The 24,074-nt window shown below is 35.1% G+C and overlaps 1 protein-coding gene across 1 annotated transcript; it reads right to left on the reverse strand.

Moving 5' to 3' along the window:
* Window positions 1-485: 485 nt before the first annotated feature.
* Window positions 486-23,213, reverse strand: LOC135593094 (phosphoinositide phosphatase SAC2-like). Its single transcript, XM_065082916.1, has 16 exons — window positions 22,651-23,213; window positions 18,547-18,751; window positions 18,302-18,467; window positions 17,656-17,878; window positions 16,154-16,230; window positions 15,776-15,963; window positions 15,600-15,697; window positions 15,320-15,453; window positions 15,108-15,236; window positions 12,905-13,364; window positions 10,655-10,776; window positions 10,401-10,514; window positions 9,562-9,750; window positions 8,999-9,139; window positions 8,362-8,458; window positions 486-954 (listed from the first exon to the last, which is right to left on the reverse strand). The coding sequence occupies exons 1-16, from the start codon at window positions 22,744-22,746 to the stop codon at window positions 835-837; spliced, it is 2,559 nt and encodes an 852-aa protein (XP_064938988.1). The 5' UTR covers window positions 22,747-23,213; the 3' UTR covers window positions 486-834.
* Window positions 23,214-24,074: the final 861 nt, after the last annotated feature.

Genomic DNA, 24,074 nt, shown 5'->3' on the forward strand with positions numbered 1-24,074 from the left:
CGAAATAGATAAGAGACTTCCTACTATTGTATTAATATTAATTGGACTTACTTAATCATTTGAATTGATTCGTACTTAATACATTAATTATCCCAATGCTTGATAATACATCAAGTCATTATATTTACCCTGCATATAACAAGCACATTTGAAGTCTGCCTTTTGACATAATGGATAATCCGATGTCATGCCACATCTCGTTACAAGTCAATCAAATGTCATGCCCATATTAGTGTCGACTCGATGCCGTCTCGTTTGACATATGCATCTCAAACGTGAGATGCATTCATTGTGTCTCAACAAAAACACCATGGCCAATGCTTACATTACTTAGCCTGACATTTCGGAGGGAGTTGGTATTGTATTGAATGCTAGCAATGTGAATCGCAGAGAACACAGAATGGGAGGAAAAAAACTGAGATATTAGTTTTATTCAGCACATCTTGAGGCATATATAACCGGAAAATTCACCAAACACTTGAGAATAAAAAAAAAAGAATTAATGATACTTGAGAAGCAACAATGTCTATATCAATATTTACATTGATTTGAACTTTGGGTTTCCGTTTCAGAGAAACCCAGACGAACTTACCTATATATACTTGTACTTCTGTCAGACTATGGAAGACGATAGCACTGCCAAACAACGCACTCTTTGCACATTTCTCAACCAAAATGGAGGAGTGGGAATACCTCAACACAAAATGCATACCCGCACCTTTTTTGTCTTCCTTCACCCAAACCCTTTTTCATTCTTGCCGTCATCCAATCCTTCGGTGATTTGGAGCCGACAATCAGGTGGATATGCCAAAAATGTAACTATAACATCCGGCATCAATGGCATAAAGTCTCTCCATGGATAACCCAACGGATAAAACTGTCAGAAAATTCGCTGAGAATATCGTAGTTTCGGACAGGATCATAAGCCAATTCCTTCCCCGAAATTTGCTTCCTCTGTGATAATGATGGTGACAAATTTATTCATTCAAAGGTGAATAGAATATTGGCTACAACTCAGTATTAACTAAAAATATGTTTAAGTTGAGAATAAATTGACTGTGCCGACGTAATGAGACAACTTGTATAGTACAATATTTCTCAGGATTTCTATGCCAAAAATTATCAATTGTGCTGCTCACTTGCCCAGGTAGACCTGTGCAAGAGAGTATGCGCATGCATATACAGATATAAGCACATTCGAAATGTAGAGTCGACTGTTCAGATGTATCAATTTATAAAATGTTGTACAATATGGAAACTACACAGATAAGTACAAAGATATACAAACATGATAAAGAGAGATAAGTTTATACTTTGTTGTGTAACACGTGACAGACCAACACTTCGAATCCATAGCTTGACAAAATGTTAACTAAAGCAAGGTTTAAAATCTCAGTTTGGTGCCAATAACGATTGGTGGCAAGACTGATATTATTCTGGTATTGATTGACTACCATATTCAGTACAGATCAGTACCACCTGACCGGTGAGAGAGAAACATAAAAGAGAAGGATGAGAAGCCTGAGGGAAGAGGGAAGCAAAGAAGGCAAAGGAGACGGTGGTGTAGTAGGAAGAGGAGAACAGGACAACAATTCGAACGAGGAGACAGCAGCGACACAATGGGATGGAGGCGACGGCAGTAGCAATGCAACAGGAAGGAAGATGTGGAAGGGAGAAGATGAGAGCACATGAAAGAGAAAGAATATGAAAGAAAATAGGAATAGTTGTGAGTGACAGCTTAAGACAGAGCAGAGAGAGATGATGTACTCCTTATGTTTATGGATCAGTATTTCTATTAACAGAATCAACTTGGTTATGACAACAATAGTCTTTAATATAATTAAAATAATCTCCACATATAAGACCATCAACTTTCAATATTATGTGGACTGCACATGTCTACAATCATATTCCATTAAATCAGTGCACAATCATCTAATATAAGAGGATTTTTGAAGATCATGTTGAAAATTCATTCCAAAGAAACATTCTCAAAGGTTGTCTTACACTGCTATGTTGCAGGGCTTAACCTGATGTAGAACAAAGTAGGGAAGTAGAGAGAAAGAGGGGGGAAGAGAAAGAAAAGTGTGAGATAAGAGAGGAGAGTCAGAGACTAGAGAAGATGCAATTCTTTTCATTCAAATCTAAAATGTTTGATCCATTAACAAACTCCACTATTTATAGGGGTTTAGGAGCATTGGTACAATTAATGAAGATAATGATTCCCAAGAGTATGACTTTTAGAAATCCAAAATGTGACTTCTAAGATACCTAAATAGTAAACGAGTACACTTAATAGTTAATACCAAAAGACTTTTCAATTTTCAGCACAAACTTTTAAAATTTCTAGACCAACTAATTGATGATTTTTATTGATAACTTTCCCTAAAATATTTTTTTCTGAAATCCTTTGTAAAACTAGATGGTTCTCCATCATTCTCCCCGATGGAAAAAACCTCGACCTCGGAGAGTGATCTGTAAAGTACTAATCCAATAAATCTGGTGCAAAGTTACAAAGTTCTTCCAAAGTAATCCAAGTGACATTGTAAGCTGGACAATCATGCCACTTGACAAGAAAGTGTTGAGTAATGCTAGTAGTAGACGCAACAAGGCGATCATCAAGAATGACCTTTACATCATCCCTGTGTTATGGAAGAATCGATGCTTTAAGAGGATTGTCATCTACAAAAACACCAATAGATAAGATGAAACTCAAAAGTACCATGATATGGAGTTAAATCCTCCACATTAATACTTAAGTCGAAAGGCAAATCTAGCATATATGCATTAAATCCCAATTTTTGGATAATGCGTGGCATACAACTTTTTAAATGAGTTTTTAGATAATCTCTTAGGGGCGACTACGAACCAAGACATAATGGCCAACTTAAAACTCTTTGACTTATGCGATGTGCATTAGTAGCAAGTTTGTAACTTTCATTACTTAGAGCAATTCTACGTCGAAGCTCAGCATACAAATCATGAACATGTTAAGCAAAGGGATGGGCTTGTTCTGAGGCATGATAGTCAAGTTGAAGGGGTGCAAGGTCAATAGGGATGCGTGTAGTATAGCCAAGGATAATTTGAAATGGGCTTTTTTCGGTGGAGCAGTTGACTAAGTTATTGTATGCAAATTCTAAAATAGATAAGGTTAAATCTTAGTTTCCATGTTTCTCCTCATCTAAACATCTAAAAAAATTTCCCAGGGAACAGTTAACAATCTTAATTTGATCTTCAGTCTAAGGGTGAAAGACTGAAGAGAACTTCAATATTGTGTCAAACAGTTTCACAAAGTTTTCTAAAAGTAACTAACAAATTTCATATCCCTATCGGACACCATGGTTAAGATCAAGCCATATAATTTAACCACTTCTCGAAAGAACAATTTAGTAATGTGTGAGGCATCGTCAGTCTTATTACATAGGATAAAGTGGGCCATTATTGAAAATTGATCAATAACAACCAGAATAGAGTCATGGCCAAGAGTTGTTTTGGGAAGTCCAAAGACAAAATCTAAACTCACATCTTGCCACGATGAATGTGAAATGGTTAATAGGGTGTATAGGCCAGTATTACGTTTGTGAGTTTTGGCAATTTGACAGGTGTGGCACTGCGATATCACTCGAGCAATATCTCGCTTTAAGGAAGGATAGTAAAATCTATCCTCAACAAATGCAATGGTCTTGTCTTCGCTTAGGTGACCTACTAATCCGCCTGCATGCATTTCCTAAACAAGGAAGTCTCGAAGGGAGGATCGAGGAACACACAATCTAGTAGATCGAAAAAGATAACCATCCCTAAGAATGAAGTCCATATGTTCACGACGATTTCCATCTTGGACTTCTTGATATATGTGATTAAAGTTTGGACATTGGGTATACTCTTCTTTTAATCGCTCGACTCCTATGACCTTGACACTCATGGTAGATAGGATCGTAGAAATTCGACTAAGGGCATCAGTAACTTTGTTTTGAGTGCTAGAACAATACTTAACTACAAAAAAAGTATTCGTTAAAAAACACAACCCACTTGGCATGTCGAGCATTTATCTTCTTTTTGGCATTTAAGTACCTTAGGGCCTGGTGGTCAAACAACAAGATAAACTATTGTAGTAGAAGGTAATATCGCCAATACCTAAAACATTGTATAATCGTGTAGAAATCTTTGTTGTAGGTGGAATAATATTGTTTTGCATCATTGAGTTTGTCACTAAAAAAGACGATAAGCTGACCCTCTTAGCGAAGAATTTCTCCTATGCCTATACCAAAGGCATCACAAGTGACCTCAAAGGGTTTACTAAAGTTAAGGTGTCTAAGAACAGGAGCGGTGGTCATTTTCATTTTGATGTCAGCAAAGGCTTTGGTAGTAGCCAAGGTCCAAGAAAACTCACATTTCTTCATGCAATCAGTCATAGGTGTCATAATAGAACTAAACCCTTTAATGAATCTCCTACAGAAAGAGACTAATCAATGGAAACTACGAATCTCGAAAAGGGTTTTAGGCTTAGGCCATTCTGAAATGAAGTGGATCTTTTCTGGATTAGTGGCAACACCTCGAGCAAAAATGTTGAAGCCCAGGAATAGGACATGGGTTTGCATGAACAAACACTTTTTCCATATTGACATAGAGCTTAGCAACTTAAAGGGTGGTAAAAACCTATCGAAAATGTTCTAAATGATTCTCTTTGATCTTACTAAAGATCAAGATGTCATTAAAGTAGACTATAACAAATAAGCCTATATAGGATCGTAAAACTTGGTTCATGAAGCGCATGAAAGTGCTTAGGACATCGGATAGACCAAAGGGCATGACTAGATATTTGTATAGGTCATCTTGAGTTTTGAATGTTGTTTTTCATTCGTTACTAGGTCTAATACGAATTTGGTGGTATCTGCTTCTCAGAAAAATTTTTGAAAACCAACTAGATCCAACAAGAAGGTCTAGCATATCCTTAAGTCGAGGAATCAAAAAGTGATATTTTATTGTTATTTTGTTGATTGCTCAACTATCCACACACATCCTCCAAGGCTCATCTTTCTTAGGGATTAACAGGGCAAGAACAACACAAGGATTAACGTTGTGTCGTACAAAGCCTTAAGCTAAAAGTTCTTCAATTTGCTTGTTTAACTCCACTCTCTTGTTAGGATTCATTCTATAATGTGGGAGATTAGAGAGCTGCAATCCTGAGATAAGGTCAATGATAAGAGTGGCAACTCACTAGGTAATTCCAAGGATATAACGTCAGAAAATTCATCTAATAAGGATTTAACTTCAGGAGTCAAATCAAGAATAGTGCAAGGGCTAAGAATTTCTCTAGCAATGATGGCCACACAAAATTTGTTGTCTATGCTCTCTATTTCTAAATATTTCGGATCTAGCAAATGGAGATTCTTGGTGGTTGAGGCTTGCGTAAGAGACTTGGGAGTTCCTGTTTGGTTCTTTTTTGACGGTTTTACTAGTCACAAGATAATGTTTTTGTCTTTATATCAAAAGGCAATTGTGTTTTCTCTCCCATGATTGGTAACATCAAGGTCATACAACCAAGGCTAACCTAAAAAAATGTGGATAAAAGTCCATTGGTAAGACGTCACAATAGATCTCATCCTAGTAATCGTCGAATTTTGATTGGTACCAGGCATCTTTCAATCACGAGTAAAGTGGTTTTGTCAACCCAAGCTACTTCGAATGGGGTTAGATGTGACTCTTCTTTAAAGCTTAGTTCTTTGATAATAGATTTTGAGACTACGTTCATAGTGTTACCCCCATCTATAACTAATTTGCAAGTTCTTTCCCCACTTCAGATCAAAGTATGGAAGACACTTGTCCTCTTCCATTCATTAGAATCACTAGCAAGAGAGAGAATAAAGTGGACAACATTAACATGAGCATCTTCAATTTCTACTTTGTTTTTGTCACTTGAATAGGCTTCGGGTTCGACTACTTAGTTTACATCCTCGATGTGATCCTCTGATTCTTGTCTTAATGTAAGGGTACATTGAGGATAATGGGAGGCAATGTGACTTTTATTATGGTAATAATGACAATGGATGAAGACGAACTAGTTTGCAAATCAATAGTTGAACGAGTTGGACAATTCGTGGTTGGGCTAAGATTGTTGCCAGTAGTGGGGATTTTTTGACTTAATAGAGCCACTACCTAGGGTAAATTGGGTAATAGTTTTATTGTCAAGAGACTGAGAAGATACTCACCGAATTATATAAAGTTTGATGTACTTCTCAATCTCAAGGGCTCATCGAAAAGCTTCTTTTATGGTGTTGGGAAAACTAAGGGAGCCTTCTTATTGGATGTCAAACCTCAACCCATTAGCAAATCTTTAGACAGTGATGATTTAATCCTCTTCTATTTCACACCTAAGTAAAAGTTCCTCAAATTGAGCCAAATTCTCTGCCACACTAGAATTCAACTGTTTAAGGCTTAAAAATTGTTAACCAATTGACTTCGAAAGTAGGTTGGTAAATATTTTTCATTAAGTTTTTGTTTCGTGACTTCCAATTGAGTGATGGGAGGCTCTCGACAGTGTTTGAGACTAAGTTGGACATGTTGCCAATATTTCCTAGAGGATTCTACCAGTTTCACTTTTGTAAATCGTACACATTCAATATCAATCATTCCATACCACTCAAAGTAGTCTTCCATGCTATCTAACGAGTCAACACTACATTTGGGTCAAACCTACCATCAAAGTCCGACACATACACTTTGATTCTTCTGGTCATTTCCCTAGATTGTTAGCAAACTAAACCTGTTAGCCCATCACTCAGGTTTGTGGAATTCTAATAGATTCTATGAATTCATCATTAAGGTCAAAAGCTTGGTCATCAAGAATTGTTGGGGCATGATTGTGAACAAGTGTCCAAGAGGTGGACATAGGATTTGTTTAAATTGGGGCTTGGGGAGTAGGTAAAATTCATTGATTTGAAGCTATAAATTATAGAGAATGGATATGTTGCCTAGCTGACTTATCAGCCTCCTCATTCATGGGTCATTTTTCAAGATGTTGGAGAGCTCTTAGGACTTGGGTCATTTGATCACATAACTGGTTTAATATTATGTCATGATCCGTTAGCTTAGCCCTAAGGGTGTCTACCTCACTCTTTTAGTTTAGGGATTCATCAAGATTGATTTGGTTTTCACCTCGTCAAGTCATGATTCTAATGCTATCGACAAATTACTTTTTGATGATGAGGTTGTTAATTGTTATAATGGATAAGGTAGAAATGTGATGTTTCAAATAGTTCCCACTTTTTTTTTTGTTCCAAATGGTTCTCACTTTTTGTTTTGAATTTTCTTTTTAACAATTTTCAAGTGTTGAAATTTTAATGGTACTATAGTTGTAGCTAAGGGGGAGAGAGAGGGTGATAAAAAGAGGGAAAAAAAAGAGGAGTAAACGGGAGGGAGAAGCGATAAAAACCATAATCTACTGAAATATACGAATTTTCTTTTCGATAAAAAAATATTAGTAAAGTTTTCAAAGATTTACCCTGCACTGAAAGCTACGTGGTCCACAAATTCCGTATAAACAATCGCCCCAAAGTCCAACTCCACACGCAAGGGGTTGACATTGGAGATGCAAGGATCCTTGAGTGTTGATCAAAGCTTTTGTTGCTAGTTGGAACCCAATGGGATACAAGACAGGTTTCTTGATGAGCTCTTATACCAAACTGATATAGAACAAAGTAGAGAAGTAGAGAAAAAAAGAAGGGAAGAGAAATAAAGAGAAGTGTGAGATAAGAGAGGAGAGCAAGAGACTAAAGAGAAGAGAGTAAGAGACTAGAGAAGATACAATTCTTTTCATTTAAATCTAAAATGTTTGATCTATTAACAAGCTCTACTATTTATAGGGGTTTAGAAGCCTTGGTACAATTAATGAATATAATGATTCCCAAGAGTAATCTCCTAAGAAATTAGTAGGCCTTTTAGAAATCCAAAATTTGACTTCTAAATAATCTAAATAATAAATAAGTATACTTAATTCAAGAGTGCACTTAATACAAAGTGGAGTCCCTAGAAAGAGCAAAAGACTTTTCAATTTTCAATGCAACTCTTAGAATTTCTAGGCCAATTAATTGATGACTTCTTGTTGATATCTTTGCCTAGAATAATTTTTTCTGAAATCCTTTGTAAAACTTAATGATTCTCCATCATAACCATTCTCTGATATTAATCCATTCAATTCTAGAGACCAAATATACTGATGAATTCGAGCAAACTTATAAGTAAAGAATCAATTCATTTTATTATGATAAAAGTGTATCATTAATCAATCAAATTCTTAACTGGAAAATGCTTCAAGTCAAAATATTAAAAACAAAATGGCAATTAAAGAATTATAATACTGACCTTAATGCCAGATCCATCTTCACATAGAGGAGAGATTGTCTCAGCATTCATGCCATTAATGTTTTCAGTCAAAAGATTCTCAATTGGGGAGTTCAACCTGCAATAACATATGAAATTTTATTTTTTTTAGCTTCAAAATCTCAGAAGTTTAGTTCCTAACATTGTGCTTGGCCTTTATTTCCTTACATTCAATATAACAACTTAATTTTCTGTATCCACTGACAAGAGTAACTTAGGAATCAGGATGCTCAGGATGGACAGAGGACAGCAGCATGACCCAAGTGGCCATGAAGGAAAGTGAAGGAAAGGAGTAGGCATCTCAGTATAAATTCTGAATTTCCTTGTACCCACAAGTAACCTATAGAGCTCAAGAAGGAACCAAATCCACACTATTCATGTGATATTGATAATAACTGAAAAAAAAACATATGACATATTCTTCTGCAACATGCATCACAGGCCACTGAAATGATCAAGACATTGATATTGCATAATATATCTATAGAGAATTAGATGTCTCAAAGAAGCTTGAGAGACACATGGACTCCAGAAAAAACAAAATATAGCTTTTGGACCATAACTAGCAAACAAACACCCAAGTCATATGCTCAGTGGAGTATTACAAAGAAAGGATTACCTATCATAAATTTCTTCATCGCATGAATTACCGGATGATGACAGCCAATCAAGATCCAGAAAATTTGATTCTCCATGTTCATAGACAAAATTGTGCTCACCATCTGCAAAGAGCTGCCTTCTGGACATTGTGGGAGTGTACCTAAACAAGATAGGTAAAGAAAGTTACCCTCCTGATAATAATGAACAAATTATTGGAAATCCCTTTTCACACTGCATCAGGCAGGAGAATTGCATGAGTTCATCTATTTCAGACAAAAAAGGCAACACAAACATACAAGTCCTAGAGTTTTAAAGTTCAGGGCCTTCAGGCAATTAATATCGCAAGTATTTTAGGTATAATTCTACAATAACAACAACAATAAACCTGATGCATTGCTCTGTCGGATACTCACAACTATTTGGGGTCAGCACAATCTGCAGGTCTCTGTTTGAGTATAAATAGCTTCTCTTCATATTTTTGAATTTGCGTTTACTTTTTGGTGGATTGGTGCACCAAAAAAATTAAGAAAAAATTGAAACTAATTTGTTTTTGTGCATTTACTGAAAACTGAAGCAGCTGACCTGGAATATGATACATCACTTCCACAAGTTGAAATTTCTGGTGTTGAACAGCAAAGATTCTTTTCATTTTCCTGTTGAATTCTTCCAGATAATGTTGAGGGTTTTCTCTGACCAATAGTGCGGCTGGAGAAAGGCGAATCACTTTCACAAAGAATGTTGCCATCTGATAAGGATCTTTTGATATAAGACCTGAAAATATATGAATATTAACTATGACATACATATATGTGATAGATGCAAATGCCTGATGACATCATAAATGATTGCATCAAAGATGAAGATATGGAAAGAATTTCAGCTGATAAGAAACTGTCAGCTTTCATCTTGCTTTACTCCTAAAATGATCAATTTACAAACAATGAGGAAAATCATAGAGACACATCTTGATTATACAGACTTCTACATTTTGTATTCTGGTAAATTGTCCATTGATTAACTCTCACTTAACTAGGCTGCAAGATAGCTTGATTCTGATATGTGTGTGTGTATATATATCAAAGACTTGCACAGCATTACATACATCTTAATAAAGAGTACTGAGCGATTTTCATTTTTTCATGGAGTAGAACTAATTTTATTTAGTTTAAAAAGATAATGGACATAAGGGAGAATTTGAAAACCATGTATGAACAAGACATCTGAGTTTTAAGATAAGAAATCATGCGATAACAAGAATTTTAGACAATGCAAAGAAGCGCATAAAAATGCTTAATCTCATGAGGGGGAAAAAGACAAGACAGAAAAAAAGGAAAGATGTGACAGTAAGCCTTTCCAAGCATGCTTGACAAAGAACATGAAGATACTGTTTATTATGCACAAAAATATTCACAAAACAAAACCTGGAGCATTCATCAGCAAAAGCATGACCACTTTTTCCCACACTGCAATGCTGATCAGAGTCCAGCTCCCATATTGCCGGTTTACCCTGTAGAGGTTGGAAATGGCCCAGAAATCTGCATTTTACAAGGCCAATTGGTTGATAAGGGCAGTGGAAATTTTAAATTGGTGGTCACAAAGAACTGAAATTTAGTTTTGAGAAATAAAAGGCAACAAGTTCAAAGGAAATTAGTAAGAAACACTGCTTTCGACATACAAATTTATTGCAGCCTGTTTTTCAGCATCCATATAGGCATTGCTGTAGTATCTTTGAAGTGTTCTAAAGAACTCTTGCGATTGTACTGCAGCTTTCCAAAGGCCTCTTCTCTCAGAGAATATCTATCAAGTGTCACAAGTTAAAATGACAAAACCACAAGTAGGTCAATCTACCCTTCTTTTGTGTGGAATTATATATGAAGAACAAAATAGCTTATTTGTTTCAGTATAGTAAAAACTAAAAACAAATATTAATGTATTACCAACTTTACAGTTAAATCAAAATCCTAGACTGAAAAAAATGAACATATGCATAAAGTATATTAACAGCAATTCCAAATAATGTAGAGTTTTTTTTTCATGTTTCCAAAGTTCTACATAGAAGAGCAAATCAGTGAAAAAATGGTAAGGTAAATTATTCCTTTTCTGAACTGACTGGAAACTACACCAATTTGATTAGAAGTTAACACTTCAAGTTATTAATGAACTTCAGAAATGATGAAATCAGATCTTCTAAAACAAGCTGAAATGACTGACAATTTCTCAGATAATCAGATTAATCAAACCAACTTGAAAAAAACAAATATGTTTGCTTTCAATTTTATGTAACAAAGTCTTCAAGGATAAACACAAAATTTGATTAATTTTTTATTAGTATAAAAGTTAATCGAACCCAACCTTGCATGGATTACTAAAATCATTCTGGGTCACTTTTTCTGTGCAACCAAATCAAAGTCAACATTTAAAAAATAATAATGCTGAATAAATAATAACATAAAAGCACCAAATTGTAGATTGTCATCAACAAGCATGATATACCAAGTTGAATATCAAAATAACCAAAAGCATTTACATTGATGATGTTATCTAATGATAATATCATTGAACATGAACAACAATATGGAGTTGGTTAATAAATCAAAGGGCAAATCCAGTATCCTATTAAAGCAGAAGTCACAAAAATCAGCTAGTTTCATCATAAATACATGTTCATGACTTGGAAGCATCCAATTCAGTCAAAGTTCGGTTTCTTGGTGACCCAAAATGCTGATACTGATGTTTATAAGTTGTATGCACAAGTGAAATATGAAATACGTGCAGTAAGATTTATCGTGAAAACTCTCCTGGAACCTCCTATTATGTTTCCATCATAGAGGTTGCATAACTGTTTCTGCAGAATGAAAGCAGAAACCTTTCTCGACACAACCTAGAAAACTTTCCTTCAAATAACTACTTGTTTTTAAGCAAAATATTCAATCTCCATTATGATTAAGCGAATGGAATAACTGTTTCTGCAGAACAAAAGCAAGAAACCTTCTTCACACAACATAGCAAACTTTCGTCCAAATAATAACCTATTTTTAAGCAAAATATTCAGTCTCCATAATGATCATGGGAATGGTTCTTACAGAATCCAATGACCAACTTTATTTCATTTAGTCATTCTCCACAAGCATTAGGGTGGCTTTCACATAATACAATAATTAATCTTCCAGCCTTTATCTCTTAAAAACAACTAGATTGTAAATAGAGTGTCAATTTGCAAGTTGAAACAGTAACTTCAAAAGTGAACTGATTGCTTTTTCAGATTTATGAAATTCAATATTTGGTTGTCAGACAAAGCCATCATGCACATATATCCCTATTAATCAAGTATGTGTCAGTCCAAGTAGCCCTGCAGTCAAATTTGTTAGGTTCACATCGTGAGATTTCAGAAGGAAAAACGGATTGTTCTTTTTTTTTTCCAAAAACAATGTTTGTTGAGGTCAACTAATTATCCTGCAATAAGTTCTCCAACGACCAAAAGGTGTAGCTACCAAACCTTTATTCTTAAATGTATGAACTATGAACATGCCCATTAAAGTTGGCAGATATAACATTTTTCAACTCATATCTCAGCTTGCCAACATATAAGGACTTTGAAAAGCTCTAACTAGCATAGCATGTAGTCATCCAATGTAAAGATTTTGCTGTTTCTACAAACATCAGAGGAAAATACACAGATTTACCTAATCAAGCACAACACATTTACATAGGTCACCCAGAAAGCTGGGGCTCTTTTTCCTTTTAATGAAGCTATTACCAAAAATTCAAAACTTGGGCCTCCAATTGTAAATTAATTTCCAATTGTAAATTGGAAACTAATTTATGATATTGAAGCAAATAACATCAAAAGAACACAAACTAGTTGGAAAACATGGTAAAAGTGGCCTTCTAAGTGATATGAAATTTGAAATAATAACAAATATACCTTGTTATGAGCAGCAGAACCGCCATATTGATGAGCAAGTGTGTCCCCCATTGTTTCATAAAAGCTCATTAAATCATCAGCCAAAGGGGCATCTAGATCAATCTTTGGTACACGTATTAGGCTTAACGCATGAAGCTGATGCCCAAGAGCAGCTAAACCATATGCATATTGAGCAACATTTGTGCGATCTAAACAGTCTATGCAATTTGTACGCAAGACTCCTTTCTGAAATTTAATGGGTTTCGTCAAGCAAATTCCGCAGTTGCCATCTTTATTTTCTGCAGTTCCCTGTTTGGCCTCTTGAGAAGCATCTCTTACCATTTTATCTTCTTGAGTACCATCTCCCATCATGTTATCTTCTTGAGAACCATCTCTATTAGTAGTATAGCCATCCGTGTTGTTGATATAGTTGTTGTCATTGTTATTGAAATTAAATGACCAGAGACCAGCATGGTCTTTCCTATGGAACATCACCAGCAAAAATAGTTTAGAAAACATATCCAGGCTCATGGATTAAGGTGCATGTTCTACCAAAGTACATACCATAATATGTAACATGGCAAAAAACTAGTGCATTCAGCATGTTGTGCCAATACAGAATCCAAACATGCAGCTCTATTAATACATGCCATAACATGATACATACGATATGCACTTAGTTACATAAAACTCATGGGTGGTTGGCACAGGCACACACTGCACAATTTAATTCTTGGGCAGGTGCATTTATTTACTACTAAATAATACATAGGAATATTATATGCATGATCAAATTAAAGAATATCCTGATAATATTGTGAAGACGATGAATAATTATCTTGACTAATTAAGTCTAAGAAACTTATTAGATAAATTATCAGAAGTGATGAGGTTTAGTGCATTTATGAAGGAAAACTATAGAACTATGGAACTAGTTTCTAACATGAAATGAACCCTCTCAAATCTGTACCTCAAGTTTTGGACAGGGAGTCTTTGTTTGAATTCGTTGAAGAATTAGATGGTGTAAAAAATTTTTTGAGAACTACTTAAGTAGTTCAGAGATGATGATTTTAATATGCCTTTTTTTTAAATGATGCTATTTTAAATGATAATTTTCGTCAATGATTTAAAAAAATATCATGCTACAGTTGACCAGTGTGGAATAGCACACCATCAGTATGATAAAAAATATCAACATATTACCAAGAAAAATTTTTAAAAATCAAGGTGTTAGCTTACAGTCAGTATATGCCAATCAATAACCTAGCATGCAATTTGGAGCCATTTAACATAAGGGTCTGCCTATAAAGATATAGGGCCTAACTCTGCTGACTAGAACTAAAAAAAGTATATCGAACATGATATTTGACACACATTTGGTTTAGAATTTCTAAATCCTATGTTCATTATGCTGTGTGTTCTACAATGTAATGCTTGTGCATCCTTGTAGATGGTTAAAGATCGCATAAGCTGCCAAAGGATCAGAGTGAAATTAAAATCAGAGACTCCCTTTGCAGCCTGAATATTTTTGGTACTACAGTGGAAACCATAGCTCAAATTTTGTAGGGGATAATAACATAGCACTGCAACAAATCATTTCACACCAAGTGGGTGAATGAGAATTTGACGTATAAACATCTTTTTAACAATATTGCACTTAAAAGCCAGAACTTTGTTGCTTAAGCACCAAAATACTTCATGATTCTGCTTCTCAACAAAAGGCTATGTGATAAAACTCCTCAAGAGTGAATAATCCATACTAAAATGTAACAAAGGTCTCATGAGTGATATGGTCATATTAAATTATTATTAATTGAGGAGATGCTCAGGAAACATCTCAATATAAACATCATTTTCCTTAACCTGAAAGAGCAAGATAAGCACAAAATATTGGCAGACTAGACCTAGAGCAAGAGGTCACTTCTGAAGATGTAAACTGTCAAAGTGCCATTTAAATAAGCATATAATCAGGTATTGGCATATCTAACTCTTAAAGGAAGATGAAGAGAAAGTAACATCCAGAAATGTAAATATTTATATATCAGCTCGTCAACATAAAATAAATTTGTAATTGGGTTTATTTTGGACAAAAGAACCAGTACAAAACTAACCTTTTACAAAAGAATGATGGAGAAAAAATTACAGAACCTAAAGCAGGAAATTAAAAGGACATATAGCAGATTCAGTACACTGAAGCAAAAAATTAAAAAGATAAAATTCTTACAAAATGACAGGCCCCCCTAAAGCAACATCAAACCCTAAAGCTGGTGTCACTTCACAATGGAAGAAGCCAGTTAGATTCAAGGCGTAGGTCGCAACTTTTCCCAGCAAAGTAAGCACACCTTTAGCCTTACTGCAACACAAGCTTTTGGATTAGAACTGCATGACTTAACAGGCATTATATCTTTATAAAGTATAGAACAAAGAGGTAGGTACCTCCGAGAATGTTTATGAAGGTCCCAGTGCAAGAACTTTAAACGATTTTCATTTGGCAGATCTTTATTTATAAATTCAATGGCATTAGCAAATTCCGAGCGAAGAATAGATTCTCGGGGTTTCTTCTCTTCGGACTGTAAAAATGAAAAAAAAACCACACAAAAAAGTGGCAGAAATGACCATCACATCCAATTTTAAAGTGGAATGCCTATTATAATGGAAAATTGTCCATCCATGCTTCATACAAGAAACTCTTGGGGGCATTCGATGTAGATTATACCTTAATCAAGTTTAAAATGATTATAGGGTTCCCATATCTTTTTACAAGATTCTCAAAATGAAGCCGCGTAGCTTCATAATCTGTATCCTTTCTATGCACTGCAGAAAAGAGAAGAGAAGATAAGACAGAAATAAAACCTTATGTGAACATCATGCTATAGCAAGTTTGATGCTTACAGACAATATCAGGCTTCAGATTCAGCCTTGAGGTTTCTTGTGACCAAAAAAGTGGTATCGAACCCCTATTCTGAACAACTGAACAAATATGAGTTGGAATCCCACCATGAATGTCTTCAAAAACAATTTGTTCTGTCTCAACATCATTTGCCACCCTACCCTTCTCATTAACACCACGCTTCAGATATCTGATCAATAGAATTCATCACATATCAAAATTGACAAAAAAAAAAGACAATATAGTTATAAACTTGTCAATCTTCACATATCAAAATACACAATGTACCGAGAAGTAAACATCCTCTTCACCATCAGGATTGATCTTAGTCACTCCCCTGACAACCATAGTAAAAGAATAAACGAAAAAGGTAGACCAACCTAGTGCCGGCATAGTGACGTGAGCGCCTGGCAATGAGTGTCAATCTAAAAATCTTCCCAGATACTGAAAGTTTTGCCTGAACAAACAAAATAAAAATCATTACCAGTGAATTGTGTTAAAACAAGGTTGATGTCCAAGAACAAGTAAATGGCAATAAAGACTAATAAGTTAATATGAGGATACATAATCATTCACATTGTTTAACAAAATTAGAGAAATTTGGTTGGTACCTTAACCTTTGTATATGTCATTGCATTTGTCTCAAATGCCAGTTGGTGCATATTCACCAATCCATTCAAGGACTGGCATTGGACGATCATCTGGTACTGGGTAGTAGTCACTAATTTTAGTATTTTCTACAACTGATACTGGGCAACACAGATTGCTTAATACACTGGTACCGTAGCAGTCCAGTAAATTACAAACTCCGTATCGGACCGAGATTTAAAACCTTGCTTCATTGACTTATCATATGTTGAGATGATTTCTTTGTTTCACTTCATTTTGTTTTCATGAATTTTGTAACTTGGATTTCATGAGCCTTACAGTGCGGCAGTGCCCCTGCCAAAAAATTTTAAAAATAATATATGCATTTCAGCCTTGACTATTAAATTGTAGATATAAGATCATGTCCCTACTATCAAATTACATAACCTTCTAACGTTGTACAGAAATTGTAAATGGAACAGATTGGCTCATGAAATAAACAACCTACCACATCTCACCAGTAAACGCAATGTAACTTGGTAAAATGAAATTTGTTTGAGCACTTCTGATTTGACTTGATCAGTCAGCAATCAAGTGGATGTAGAAAAATTGTCAGCAAAATGAAAAACCACCTTAACATAGTTCCTACTTCCTTTTAGTTGTCTTACCAGACATTAGCTGACACCAGTGGTACTTCTTAGCTCGAGGAAAATTGCATTCTTATGTTCCATGAAGTGATTAGCACCACTGAGGTCTACAGAAAAGAGAAACATCATCCAGCTGACACCAATGGTACTTGTTAGCTTGAGGAAAATTGCATTCTTATGTTCCATGAAGTGCTTAGCGCCACTGAGGTATACAGACGAGAGAACATTATCCGGATATGAGTTATCCTCCATAACTAGCGAGATGTCCAATATCTTAACATCTGTTTTAGAATCTATAATATATACTCATGTCAAACTCTTTCCTTCAGGAAACAAAGGAATACTAAGATTTTTAAATACATTTGTTCCTAATTGTATGGACATAACTAAGGATAGGTTTCTTTTCCTGGGTTGACCAACACATTGCCAAAAATTGCAGGTTCAATTATCCATTCAGCATAACATCCATGACTGAATGATGTATGTTTCCCAAAGCAAACAGCTAGGGACAAAAAAAACACATGCTTCCAACAAGAGTTAACATTTCTGGCAGAGCTAAATATCATACACATATGTCCAAGGCAACTGCACATTAAACAGTCACTTGTGTGTTGATAATAAAACAAACAGAAGTTAAAATATCTTACCTGCTTGAAAAAACCATATACTAAAGCAACTGTCCATAGAGTATTTTTAAGTTGATTATGGATTCCACGTGTCAAAAATTCATTCCAGACGAACATGGATTCATATAATGCTTGTCCTGTTTGACTGTCAGATATATTCTTTTGGAGGCTTCGCATGACATGGTATGAGTAGCTAAAAAAGAAGTCCTTTGTGAGATCCACTGTACATAATAACTTTTTGTATCTGCACCATCATTAAGACAAATTTATATTCTAAGGAATCACTCTGATAAAATACAACTGAAGAATCATGATGTTACACGACAAAGTACAAGAACGACAGAAAAAAACAACTTTATAATACATCTAAATATAATATACATTAACATAAAAAATGCATGAAGTCATTCGAGGATAATAAACATAACAAATTTGCCACTTAGGCCCCACAGATAATATGACTTGGAGAGAAATTATTAAATGAGTAATACTGTAATAGATCAGAAACTATCTGTAGAAAAAACCCTCTCAACTAACAAATTATCAAGAAATAATGATTTATAAAATAGTTTAAAGGAGACATTCAAATAACAAAAGGTGCATGTCAAAATATCACTGTTTCCATGCTCGTCAAAACATTTTATTAGTTACATAATAAAAAACAAACCTGTTTTCATTCTTAGAATAAGTCAGATTAGAGCTGATGGTAGAATTTGGAAGTGCAATCATCTCACTTTTGGTGACAGCATAAATAGTATGGCCATATATAGCACCAATTTGCCGCCTTCTAGTAATAAGCAGCATATAATAAGGCCCCAAAAACTTAACAAATCCTGAAATGATAATACATAAGATATCACAAGTAAAATACTGCAAATAAGCACCACAAAGAATAGCTGATACTTGACTTACCAACAATGCCATAACAGTTGGTGACAAATTTTAGTCCACCGGTCGACCTGTTTCCCTCATCTATTCGGTTCAACAATTCATTGCATTCACTTTCAGAGTAGGTTGTAGCATCCTCACGGATGTTAAGCTCCGAGAGTTCTGATCTGTCAATCTTTAACACTCTCCACAATGTTCTTTTCTTGTCTCTTCCAATCATATAAAATTTCTGCAAGTGATACAAAAAAATCACATTTTGACATAATGATCCAGAAAGCAACTGACAAAGAAAGTACAAGAGTGGCAGTAGAATAAGACAATTTAGGTTGTCTCTGAGGCAGTAATGAGTTTAAGATGCACATTTCCAGTACATAGATTTGTGCAAAGCACTTAACATGAAGCAGTTCGAAACAGAATGAAATTCATTACCAATAAAACAACTTAATGTTTATTGTTAAACAAAATGTAATTTCGTTGTAAACATAATATTTTTCTTGGTCGTGTTACTGAGTACCCAGTTCTGATCCAGATCTTAGCCCCTCAGAAATATTCTTCATACAATGATACTACTTTCAATCTCTTGGATAAGAGAGAAGCAAATCCAAACAAACCAGGAAAACAAAGAAATTACTAATGCAGTAGATTATTCCAAAATATTCTTTGAAGGAGTTCAGAAATATTTTGTAGTTCCCATAACTGCTACTTTATGTTGATTGCTATGCCTTCTTTATATTGGAGTCCACTTTCTCCTGAAATAATATTTGTGTGCTATTTCAAGTGAAGAGAAGCCTTTTGGGCATTTTCCCCGAAAAAAAGAAGACTTGGTTGATGCTCTTTGAATTGGACACTGGCAGCATCTACTAATTCGGACGTTAATTTGAAAGCATATTTCAACCCGGATAATCATAATCAAAATCATAAGACACTGAATGGAGTAGTGAGCTCAATGAAAAAGGTACTTGTAGTATGGTGGAGGGGCACGGGACAGTATGTACCCACCACCCTACTATTTTTGGATCCTGACGAGGATATGAGGGATATAAAATTCTAAATAGAAAAGATTGTGACACTTAAAAAGTTTCAGTTTGGAAAATGATCCTAAGTTGGATTGACATGTTTAAACAGATGATACTAATACTAGAGACTGTTACATTTCAACAATTCCCCATGTGAAGATGATGCTTGGTTAGATTGGCATTTCCTAATATATGATTCTAATACTTATAATTGTGGTTTTAACTTTTAACCATTTTGAGTTGTGTTGCCAAGACCTGTTAACACAAGTTGGATGATTAGATTGGTCAGGATCATCAAAAATATCTCAAAAGATACAAGTAGAAGAAAATTTTTAAATGCTAGAACCAAAAAATGAAACCTCAAGCAATTAATGTGTAATTTTTATCTTTTTTTTGTTTTACCTGATTTATCTTAAGAACTCTTTATAGCAGTATGGACTAACAGGGCACCTGGACATCTTTATGGAATTGGGACATAAAAACTTGGACATTCATCATTTGGACCAGATGCAGAAAAAGTTTACAAATGTAAGACCATTAACTTAACCAATGAAAGGAAAAAACAGAACTCGAAAGACAGAGTCTTAGATGAACAAGTATTCTTTCTCCTTCACCTGAGATCATTTCTGATTCTTTAATTTTTTTAAATGTTGTTCCTTCTGATATATGTTTTCTCTCTTTTAACCAAGTAATAAGCAATCCTTTTATCTTTTATGTGCTCTACCTCTCTCTAATGGGATAAATAGGATTTAATATTTTTCATCTTCCATTTTAGACCCACAGTCAACCAGAGGCAAAGACTTTCTTCAAAGACTTGAATAAACAGATAGGGTTCAGATCCCTAATTATTCAATGATCAAAAATGGGTCATTGATTTTCTTTATTTAAATAAAGCACAGAGGAGTAATCAAATCATCAATATCATTTCTACTACTCAGAATTTTTGCTTCAACTGTCTTAGAAGCATAACTTGAGCTCCATGTACATTTTAAGGCATGTGAGTAGGGATTTCAAAGCTGGTCCATAAGTTTCGTGATGTCACTTGTTTATTGGCAATCTCGAATGCTTAAGATAGTATTGCCAGATATTGGTACTTTAAGGTTCAATAGGTCAAGTTCAAGCAATCATTGATCACTTTGGGAATATAATCTCATGTGATATGAGTTGCTATTTAATATGCTGACTATTCTCTTGCGGAACTGCTTTTAGATAATTGGCTAAGCTATTGTAAATAGAATTCTCTTTCTGGAAAGCTTTACTTTATCATGTAATAATACTCAAAAAACCTCTCTAAATTTAGTTTAGACGTACTTGATTCTAAGTTGGATTTGGTACGGCCAAGATTTATGTGAATCGGGTGAAGATCTGTTTGAATCTCATCAAGATCCACTTGCATCTGACTAAGATGCATGCTCATCCAATCGAGTTCTGCATAGAATTAGGTTATATCTGCATCGATCCAATTATGTGGATTTAGGCAATATCTGCATAAAACCAACCTAGATCCACATAGAGTCCATCTAGATTTGTGTATATGTAGGTTAGATACTCATGGATCCAAGTCCATGCTGGTATTATGATCATCTTGGTGGTAGTAAGTTAGTAACCACTTATAATTCATGTACCCTTTGCTCTTTTACATGCATTTACAAGCATTTCAAATTTTCAATTATTTGCCCACTTCAGCATTTTTACGTGCTCATTGACACATCATTATTTAATAAATGGGTCACAATAAGACTAAAAAATAAATTTCAATACATTATTGAGTAAAAAGAATAAAAAATGGATTTAATTAGCTTTAACATGCCTCAGAACTGGTCTAGTCGATACTGAACAGTCCAACATGTATCAACTGAAGCCGGCCCATACTAACACATGCAATGACTGATGTGCCCTATACCAACCATATTGATACTGGATCAAGATTTTGACCTTTGCACTCAAGCAACTATAGGTGTAGTGTCTTTGTCTGATAGAAGTAATAACAGATAAAATTTGCCATGGGGATTGGCGTAGCCATTGCTTGATTAATTATTCAATTACTATATAATTATGAAAACTGATCATCTTGGAATTAATTTTCTTAATGTGTTTGAGGAGTTAAAATTTTCCTCACTGAAAATGCGTCATTCATTTTGTATAGTTGATCTAAAACAAGTAACAATTTGCTTTAAACTCCACATGTATTCTGCAACCTTAGCTGGGAAACGGAGACTTATGTGATCGAATATAACTTTTATATGCTTGTTACACCAGAAAAGATATTAAATGGAAAATGAGCTATTGAATTCACCCATATTTTATTTTTTTCTTAACTAGCTCAAAATGAGTAAGAAGAAAACAGCAGGGAAGGTATCAGTTACGTGATCGGTTCATACTTCATAGAACTTTGTCTGATTTGCAATTAAGGGTGCTTTTATCACATCAGATTTTCATGATGATCAGTGTGGGTACTCCAGGGAAGATATCAGCTATGCAATCAGTTCATACTTCATAGAACTTTGTCTGATTTGGAATCGGAAGTGCTTTTGTCACATCAGATTTTGATGATGGTCAGTATGGGTACTCTTTGATGTTTGTGAAGATGGCTTTTAAGCTGGGTGTCCGTTTTATCAAGTAAAAAAGTTTCTGCATTTATGATCCTGTAAGTTCATTTCCTTTTGATTACCATTACCCGCTTATGATAAAAAGTTACAGATTTTTGTCTGATGAATATGGAGCAAAGTCTTGCATGCTTGAGCTTAACATGTTTATGGTAGCGGCCACACGTGTAAACTATGCTACAGGATAGGGTATGAGAAGGGGAAAATTTAATCGTTTAGATGCAAGGTGAACACATCAAAAGTTTAAGAACATGTGGCAGTTTGCCTTTACATAAATTCTTAAAATTACAGACAAGGCTTCGTAGTTCAGCTACATATCAGAGGATGGGAAAAAGATGAGTAAATCGAAGACACTATCGAAGGAATTACATATGAAAAAGGACAATCAAAAGGAGCACATCTATAGAAGCTTTAGCACCCATGCAGATTAAGAATGACAGAAGAACAAGGAATCAAAGTAGAGGTAAGAGATAAGCCATACAGATGTCATTTTGGCAACTCCTTACCGATCGAGTCTCGTAGAGCCTAAATTTATGGAGGTAGAAGCTCGAGGCGTCGGGCTTGCCCGCGATCCGAGCCCCCGCACCGTCCTCCACCACCATCCCGTTCCGGATCCCGAACCCCGGGCTGGGGCCAGATCACTCGAACATCCCAAACCTGGCAGATCACCAGAACCTTTGCCAGATCTCCAGATCGTCCCACCGCCTCAATCACCACAGCTTCTTTCAGCGCCTCCTCCCCTCTCCTGCGCCAGAAGCCGCTTCCCGAATGCCCTCTTTTCCATCCACGGATTCAAATAACCAAAGAGCACACAGAACGCAGGGAAACCAGCTCGAACACGATCGAGAAGGCGGAAATTTTGCGATCTTTCAAACGAAAGTTCGAATCTTTCGAGGTGGAAACGAAACTGGAGGTGACAAACAGCAAAAGAGGAACGAAATTTATACGTTTTCGCGTTTGGTTTTAGCGAGATTGGGAGAAGGGTAGGAGAAAGAGGGAGGCCTCGAGGGGGCGAAGGAAAACCGCAGCTTCGGCGACGCCTTCAATCCGCAAAATCCCAATTTAGTTGGGGAAAATATAATGGAAAGAAAGGAAGTTTTATTTATTTGGGTCCTTCTTCAACCTTCTTTCGTTTCCTCCGTAGTCATGTGATTGGAATCCAATTAAGACCAACACTTAGCCAGCTTCCTCGCCGGTACCCATTTCCCCGTGTTGAACACGGGACCCACAAAGTGTGCAATAATCAGAAGGGTTTTCGGACGCGTAAGCGCCGGATGGGTCGAAGTAAATGTGATTTAGTTTATTTGATCTACCAATAAAAACCTCGGGCTTTTCATGACAGCGCCCCGGCTTCTGGAAATTACCATGGGCCCCCTCAAATATAATGGCATCAAAAGTACATTTTTGCCCTTCTTTAAACATTGGAAGGCTAACAATATTCAAATGATGAATCTATTATAATCTATGTTTTATGTGAATTTAAGGACAGTTATATTCAATTTTTAACATGTTTTTAGCGTGACATGCTTTCATTATCCATTTTGACTCCAACTTGAACAATAAAAGGATAATAACATTAAAATATTGAATTTATCATCTTTTTTATATTTAAATTTGATATATTTTCAACATTTTATATTCATTTTATAGTATACCTTAAGAATAGGAATAACATCTCCAAATAATTGTTTTTTTTAAATTTAAGGATATTTATATTTAAATTTATTACATGTGTAACAATCAAAATATTATCCATTTACTTCATTTTTTTTAAAAGAGAGAGATAATAATATTGCAATAGTGAATGTATAACTTTTTTTATTTTTTGAATAAATTTAGGGATACTTTATTTATATCTAAATTTGATATCATAATATCAACATGATTTTGTAGGATGAAAGGCAGAAAACAATTTTATTCTGGAGAAAAA

This window comes from Musa acuminata, chromosome BXJ1-9 (assembly GCF_036884655.1).
Source record: "Musa acuminata AAA Group cultivar baxijiao chromosome BXJ1-9, Cavendish_Baxijiao_AAA, whole genome shotgun sequence".
Classification (NCBI taxonomy): Eukaryota; Viridiplantae; Streptophyta; class Magnoliopsida; order Zingiberales; family Musaceae; genus Musa; species Musa acuminata.